Source organism: Oncorhynchus kisutch, linkage group LG9 (genome assembly GCF_002021735.2).
Source record: "Oncorhynchus kisutch isolate 150728-3 linkage group LG9, Okis_V2, whole genome shotgun sequence".
Taxonomy (NCBI): Eukaryota; Metazoa; Chordata; class Actinopteri; order Salmoniformes; family Salmonidae; genus Oncorhynchus; species Oncorhynchus kisutch.
In genome coordinates this window covers 45,813,271-45,822,631 of record NC_034182.2, presented here as the reverse complement: position 1 = coordinate 45,822,631, position 9,361 = coordinate 45,813,271, and the positions used below count along the sequence as shown (strand labels likewise).

The 9,361-nt window shown below is 34.2% G+C and overlaps 1 protein-coding gene across 1 annotated transcript in view; it reads left to right on the top strand.

The window, feature by feature from the left end:
* The window catches only part of LOC116375241 (voltage-gated potassium channel subunit beta-2-like), a 101,708-nt gene extending 94,363 nt beyond the window's left edge, over nt 1-7,345 (top strand). Inside the window, exon 14 of the mRNA XM_031831392.1 lies at nt 7,038-7,345. Coding sequence (XP_031687252.1) covers nt 7,038-7,127 — 90 coding nt within the window. The 3' untranslated portion in view covers nt 7,128-7,345. The remainder of the gene's footprint in view (nt 1-7,037) is intronic.
* The last annotated feature ends 2,016 nt before the right edge of the window (nt 7,346-9,361 follow it).

Sequence of the window (9,361 nt, the reverse complement as noted above, 5' to 3'; positions counted from 1 at the left end):
TGCTTTTTCACAAGCCCTTAAACAACAGGTGTAGACCTCACCATGAAATGCTTTTTCACAAGCCCTTAAACAACAGGTGTAGACCTTACCATGAAATGCTTTTTCACAAGCCCTTAAACAACAGGTGTAGACCTCACCATGAAATGCTTTTTCACAAGCCCTTAAACAACAGGTGTAGACCTTACCATGAAATGCTTTTTCACAAGCCCTTAAACAACAGGTGTAGACCTTACCATGAAATGCTTTTTCACAAGCCCTTAAACAACAGGTGTAGACCTCACCATGAAATGCTTTTTCACAAGCCCTTAAACAACAGGTGTAGACCTCACCATGAAATGCTTTTTCACAAGCCCTTAAACAACAGGTGTAGACCTCACCATGAAATGCTTTTTCACAAGCCCTTAAACAACACTGCAGTTCAAGAAATAGAGTTAGAAAAGATTTACTGACTAAACAATTAACAAGCAACACAATAAAACAAAAATAGCCAGGCTATATACAGGGGGTACCGGTACCTGTCAATGTGCGGGGGTACAGGTTAGTCAAGTTATTTTGTACATGTAGGTAGGAAAAAGTGACCATGCATAGGTAATAAACAGCGAGTAGCAGCAGTGTCAAAAAAAGGGGGGTGGAGGGATCAATGTAAATAGTCCAGAGGCCATTTGATTAACTGTTCAGCAGTCTAATGGCTTGGGGGTAGAAGCTGTTAAGGAGCCTTTTGATCCAAGACTTGACGATTCTGTATGTATAACCCAGTATCACTGATATAATGTGATGGACACATGTGATGTATAGATGTGATGTATAGATGTATAGATGTGATGTATAGATGAGATGTATACATGTATAGATGTGATGTATAGTCCAGTATTACTGATATAATGTGATGCATAACCCAGTATCACTGATATAATGTGATGTATAGATGTGATGTATAGATGTGATGTATATATGTGTAGATGTGATGTATATATGTATAGATGTGATGTGTAGATGTATAGATGTGATGTATAGATGTGATGTAGAGATGTGTAGATGTGATGTATAGATGTGATGTATAGATATGATGTATAGATGTATAGATGTGATGTATAGATGTATGGATGTGATCTATAGATGTGATGTATATATGCATAGATGTGATGTGTAGATGTATAGATGTGATATATAGATGTGATGTATAGATGTATAGATGTGATGTATAGATGTATAGATGTGATGTATAGATGTGATGTATAAATGTGATGTATAGTCCAGTATTACTGATATAATGTGATGTATAACCCAGTATCACTGATATAATGTGATGTATAGATGTGATGTATAGATGTGATGTATAGATGTGATGCATAGATGTGATGTATAGATGTGATGTATAGATATGATGTATAGATGTGATGTATAGATGTGATGTATAGATGTGATGTATAGTCCAGTATTACTGATATAATGTGATGTATAGATGTGATGTATAAATGTGATGTATAGATGTGATGATGTATAGATGTGATGTATAGTCCGGTATTACTGATATAATGTGATGTATAGATGTGATGTATAGTCCAGTATTACTGATATAATGTGATGTATAGATGTGATGATGTATAGATGTGATGTATAGTCCAGTATTACTGATACACAGTTATGTATAACCCAGTATCACTGATATAATGTGATGTATAGATGTGATGTATAGATGTGATGTATAGTCCAGTATTACTGATACACAGTTATGTATAACCCAGTATCACTGATATAATGTGATGTATAGATGTGATGTATAGGTGTGATGTATAGATGTGATGATGTATAGATGTGATGTATAGTCCGGTATCACTGATATAATGTGATGTATAGATGTGATGTATAGATGTGATGATGTATAGATGTGATGTATAGATGTATAAATGTATGGATTTGATGTATAGATATGATCTATAGATGTATGGATTTGATGTATATATGTATAGATGTGATGAATAGATGTATAGGTATGATGTATAGATGTATGGATATGATGTGTAGACATGATGTATAAATATGATGTATAGATGTGATGTATAGATATGATGTATAGATGTGATGTATAGATATGATGTATAGATGTGATGTATAGATGTATGGATATGATGTATAGATGTGATGTATAGATATGATGTATAGATGTGATGTATAGATATGATGTATAGATGTGATGTATAGATGTGATGTATAGATGTGATGTATAGATATGATGTATAGATGTGATGTATAGATGTATGGATATGATGTATAGATGTGATGTATAGATATGATGTATAGATGTGATGTATAGATGTATGGATATGATGTATGGATGTGATGTATAGATGTGATGTATAGATGTGATGTATAGATGTGATGTATATATGTATGGATATGATGTATAGATGTGATGTATAGATAAGATGTATAGATGTGATGTATAGATGTGATGTATAAATGTGATGTATAGTCCAGTATTACTGATACAATGTTATGTATAACCCAGTATCACTGATATAATGTGATGTATAGATGTGATGTATAGATGTGATGTATAGATGTGATGTATAGATGTGATGTATAGATGTATGGATGTGATCTATAGATGTATAGATGTGATGTATATATGCATAGATGTGATGTGTAGATGTATAGATGTGATATATAGATGTGATGTATAGATGTATAGATGTGATGTATAGATGTATAGATGTGATGTATAGATGTGATGTATAGATGTATAGATGTGATGTATAGTCCAGTATTACTGATACAATGTTATGTATAACCCAGTATCACTGATATAATGTGATGTATAGATGTGATGTATAGATGTGATGTATAGATGTGATGATGTATAGATGTGATGTATAGTCCGGTATCACTGATATAATGTGATGTATAGATGTGATGTATAGATGTGATGATGTATAGATGTGATGTATAGTCCGGTATCACTGATATAATGTGATGTATAGATGTGATGTATAGATGTGATGATGTATAGATGTGATGTATAGATGTATAGATGTATGGATTTGATGTATAGATATGATCTATAGATGTATGGATTTGATGTATATATGTATAGATGTGATGAATAGATGTATAGGTATGATGTATAGATGTATGGATATGATGTGTAGACATGATGTATAAATATGATGTATAGATGTGATGTATAGATATGATGTATAGATGTGATGTATAGATATGATGTATAGATGTGATGTATAGATGTATGGATATGATGTATAGATGTGATGTATAGATATGATGTATAGATGTGATGTATAGATATGATGTATAGATGTGATGTATAGATGTGATGTATAGATGTGATGTATAGATATGATGTATAGATGTGATGTATAGATGTATGGATATGATGTATAGATGTGATGTATAGATATGATGTATAGATGTGATGTATAGATGTATGGATATGATGTATGGATGTGATGTATAGATGTGATGTATAGATGTGATGTATAGATATGATGTATAGATGTGATGTATATATGTATGGATATGATGTATAGATGTGATGTATAGATATGATGTATAGATGTGATGTATAGATGTGATGTATAAATGTGATGTATAGTCCAGTATTACTGATACAATGTTATGTATAACCCAGTATCACTGATATAATGTGATGTATAGATGTGATGTATAGATGTGATGTATAGATGTGATGTATAGATGTGATGTATAGATGTATGGATGTGATCTATAGATGTATAGATGTGATGTATATATGCATAGATGTGATGTGTAGATGTATAGATGTGATATATAGATGTGATGTATAGATGTATAGATGTGATGTATAGATGTATAGATGTGATGTATAGATGTGATGTATAGATGTATAGATGTGATGTATAGTCCAGTATTACTGATACAATGTTATGTATAACCCAGTATCACTGATATAATGTGATGTATAGATGTGATGTATAGATGTGATGTATAGATGTGATGATGTATAGATGTGATGTATAGTCCGGTATCACTGATATAATGTGATGTATAGATGTGATGTATAGATGTGATGATGTATAGATGTGATGTATAGTCCAGTATCACTGATATAATGTGATATATAGATGTGATGTATAGATGTGATGTATAAATGTGATGTATAGTCCAGTATTACTGATACAATGTTATGTATAACCCAGTATCACTGATATAATGTGATGTATAGATGTGATGTATAGATGTGATGCATAGATGTGATGTATAGATGCGATATATAGATGTATGGATATGAGGTATAGATGTATAGATGTGATGTATAGATGCGATATATAGATGTATGGATATGAGGTATAGATGTATAGATGTGATGTATAGATGCGATATATAGATGTATGGATATGAGGTATAGATGTATAGATGTGATGTATAGATGTGATGTGTAGGTGTGATGCATAGATGTGTAGATGTGATTTATAGATGTGATGTATAGATGTGATGTATAGATGTGATGTATAGATGTGTAGATGTGATGTATAGATGTGATGTATATATGTATAGATGTGATGTATAGATGTGATGTATAGATGTGTAGATGTGATGTATATATGTATAGATGTGATGTGTAGATGTATAGATGTGATGTATAGATGTGATGTAGAGATGTGTAGATGTGATGTATAGATGTGATGTATAGATATGATGTATAGATGTATAGATGTGATGTATAGATGTATGGATGTGATCTATAGATGTGATGTATATATGCATAGATATGATGTGTAGATGTATAGATGTGATATATAGATGTGATGTATAGATGTATAGATGTGATGTATAGATGTGATGATGTATAGATGTGATGTATAGATGTATAGATGTGATGTATAGATGTGATGTATAAATGTGATGTATAGTCCAGTATTACTGATATAATGTGATGTATAACCCAGTATCACTGATATAATGTGATGTATAGATGTGATGTATAGATGTGATGTATAGATGTGATGCATAGATGTGATGTATAGATGTGATGTATAGATATGATGTATATATGTGATGTATAGATGTGATGTATAGATGTGATGATGTATAGATGTGATGTATAGTCCGGTATTACTGATATAATGTGATGTATAGATGTGATGTATAGTCCAGTATTACTGATATAATGTGATGTATAGATGTGATGATGTATAGATGTGATGTATAGTCCAGTATTACTGATACACAGTTATGTATAACCCAGTATCACTGATATAATGTGATGTATAGATGTGATGTATAGTCCAGTATTACTGATATAATGTGATGTATAGATGTGATGTATAAATGTGATGTATAGATGTGATGATGTATAGATGTGATGTATAGTCCGGTATTACTGATATAATGTGATGTATAGATGTGATGTATAGTCCAGTATTACTGATATAATGTGATGTATAGATGTGATGATGTATAGATGTGATGTATAGTCCAGTATTACTGATACACAGTTATGTATAACCCAGTATCACTGATATAATGTGATGTATAGATGTGATGTATAGTCCAGTATTACTGATACACAGTTATGTATAACCCAGTATCACTGATATAATGTGATGTATAGATGTGATGTATAGGTGTGATGTATAGATGTGATGATGTATAGATGTGATGTATAGTCCGGTATCACTGATATAATGTGATGTATAGATGTGATGATGTATAGATGTGATGTATAGATGTATGGATTTGATGTATAGATATGATCTATAGATGTATGGATTTGATGTATATATGTATAGATGTGATGAATAGATGTATAGGTATGATGTATAGATGTATGGATATGATGTGTAGACATGATGTATAAATATGATGTATAGATGTATGGATATGATGTGTAGACATGATGTATAAATATGATGTATAGATGTGATGTATAGATATGATGTATAGATGTGATGTATAGATGTATGGATATGATGTATAGATGTGATGTATAGATATGATGTATAGATGTGATGTAGATATGATGTATAGATGTGATGTATAGATGTGATGTATAGATATGATGTATAGATGTGATGTATAGATGTATGGATATGATGTATAGATGTGATGTATAGATATGATGTATAGATGTGATGTATAGATGTATGGATATGATGTATAGATGTGATGTATATATGTATGGATATGATGTATAGATGTGATGTATAGATATGATGTATAGATGTGATGTATAGATGTGATGTATAAATGTGATGTATAGTCCAGTATTACTGATACAATGTTATGTATAACCCAGTATCACTGATATAATGTGATGTATAGATGTGATGTATAGATGTGATGTATAGATGTGATCTATAGATGTATAGATGTGATGTATATATGCATAGATGTGATGTGTAGATGTGATATATAGATGTGATGTATAGATGTATAGATGTGATGTATAGATGTGATGTATAGTCCAGTATTACTGATACAATGTTATGTATAACCCAGTATCACTGATATAATGTGATGTATAGATGTGATGATGTATAGATGTGATGTATAGTCCGGTATCACTGATATAATGTGATGTATAGATGTGATGTATAAATGTGATGATGTATAGATGTGATGTATAGTCCAGTATTACTGATACAATGTTATGTATAACCCAGTATCACTGATATAATGTGATGTATAGATGTGATGCATAGATGTGATGTATAGATGCGATATATAGATGTATGGATATGAGGTATAGATGTGATGTATAGATGCGATATATAGATTTATGGATATGAGGTATAGATGTATAGATGTGATGTATAGATGCGATATATAGATGTATGGATATGAGGTATAGATGTATAGATGTGATGTATAGATGTGATGTGTAGGTGTGATGTATAGATGTGTAGATGTGATGTATAGATGTGATGTATAGTCCAGTAGAGTAATCTGATGTTATTATTTATGAAGATCACCTCATCCACACTCTCTCCTTCCCTCTGCTCTCTCTTCCCCGTTCCCCCATCCACCCTGGTCTCCTTCAGGTCCTCTCCCAGCTTTCCCCTCAGACCGTAGCAGAGATGGACGCTCTCCTGGGAAACAAACCCCGACCCAAGAAGGAGGCTCTCGCATAAAGAGAGACGGAGTGAAAGCGAGGGAATGAGAGAGATGGAGAGAAATAAAAAGGAACCAAGAGATGGAGAGATAGAGAATGGGAAAAATGAGACGAAAAGCAGAGGAGTGAAAAGGAGGAGAGGAAGGACAAACAAAGATAATACTATGTAGAAGGAGAATCTGAAGTGAAGTACAGTCAGAAATAAAGGTTTAGATGTGTTCCTAAAGGGGTACAACTGGTTGTTACTGAAGTCCTCCTTTGTACTTTTGGTTGTAGGTACATAATGGTAACACCAGTTCATACCTCAGAGAGTACCTTTCTCCACAGGTACATAATGGTAACACCAGTTCATACCTCAGAGAGTACCTTTCTCCACAGGTACAAATGCATGCTTGTTTTCCTTTTAGGGTGTCATTGTACCTTATAGTGGGTATTGAGGGTACCCAAAATATGTTCATACCCTGGGTAACAGAAATGCACAGAGCATTGGGAAAGTATTCAGACCCCTTGACTCGTTCCACATTTTGTTACATTGCAGGATTATTCTAAAATGGATGAAGTTCAAGTTGTCCTAATCAATCTACACAAAATACCCCATAATGACAAAGTGAAAACAGGATTTTAGTCTTTTTTCTGCACTTGTACCCTTAAGGTGCAATTATACTTTTTATCTGCACATGTTACCCTTAAAATATACCATTATACTCTTTATCTGCACATGTACCCTTAAAATATACCATTATACTCTTTATCTGCACATGTACCCTAAAATGTAGCAAAATGTGAGACCATTATGTGTACCTCTATTCTGATTTTTTTTTTACCCCCAGGGAACAATACGTACCCTTATTTCTAAGAGTGTATTGTTCTACTGCACACCACCTTTAAGACACTGTGCTCATCCCTTCAACACACACTGTGGTCATCCCTTTAATACACACTGTGGTCATCCCTTTAATACACACTGTGGTCATCCCTTTAATACACACTGTGGTCATCCCTTTAATACACACTGTGGTCATCCCTTTAATACACACTGTGGTCATCCCTTTAACACACACTGTGGTCATCCCTTTAATACACACTGTGCTCATCCCTTTAATACACACTGTGCTCATCCCTTTAATACACACTGTGGTCATCCCTTTAATACACACTGTGGTCATCCCTTTAATACACACTGCTCATCCCTTTAATACACACTGTGGTCATCCCTTTAATACACACTGTGGTTATCCCTTTAATACACACTGTGCTCATCCCTTTAATACACACTGTGCTCATCCCTTTAATACACACTGTGCTCATCCCTTTAATACACACTGTGGTCATCCCTTTAATACACACTGTGCTCATCCCTTTAATACACACTGTGGTTATCCCTTTAATACACACTTTGGCCATCCCTTTAATACACTGTGCTCATCCCTTTAATACACACTGTGGTCATCCCTTTAATACACACTGTGGTCATCCCTTTAATACACACTGTGGTTATCCCTTTAATACACACTTTGGCCATCCCTTTAATACACACTGTGGTCATCCCTTTAATACACACTGTGCTCATCCCTTTAATACACACTGTGCTCATCCCTTTAAGAAACACTGGAGGCTGTAGGGTGAACAGTGAGACAAAAGGAGCAGACAGAAGAGGAAGCAGACCTCACCTCCAAGACCCTCCACCCCCCCAAAGGCACACAGACTGTGGCCAAGGCTCTGTTTAAGTACTTATGGCCTGTTCAGGGGGAGAGACGAATAAAGGGCAGAAGAGGAGAGAAGAGGACCAGACTACCTCTGTGTGTGTAGACAGAGCCCATCTTTGGAGGGAGCTATACAAATAATATTGTCATAAAGACCAGAGAAGTTCCCTGTCCTCGTAAACGCACTGTATCTGTTACACCCTGGTTGGCTGCTTTTCCTTCACTCTGCAGTACAACTCATCCCAAACCATCACAATCGGGTTGAGGTCAGGTGGTTGTGGAGGCCAGGTCATCTGATGCAGCACTCCATCACTCTCCTTCTTGGTCAAATAGCCCTTACACAAGCCTGGAGGTGTGTTGGGTCATTGTACTGTTGAAAAAAAATAAGCGCAAACCAGATGGGATGGCGCATGTCTGCAGAACTGTAGTGCTGACCCGATAAATCTGTACCTCCAACCCTGACATTACATATCTATATCTCTATCCTCTCTATAACTCTAACCCTACATATCTATAACTCTAACCTTGCATATCTATAACTCTAACCCTA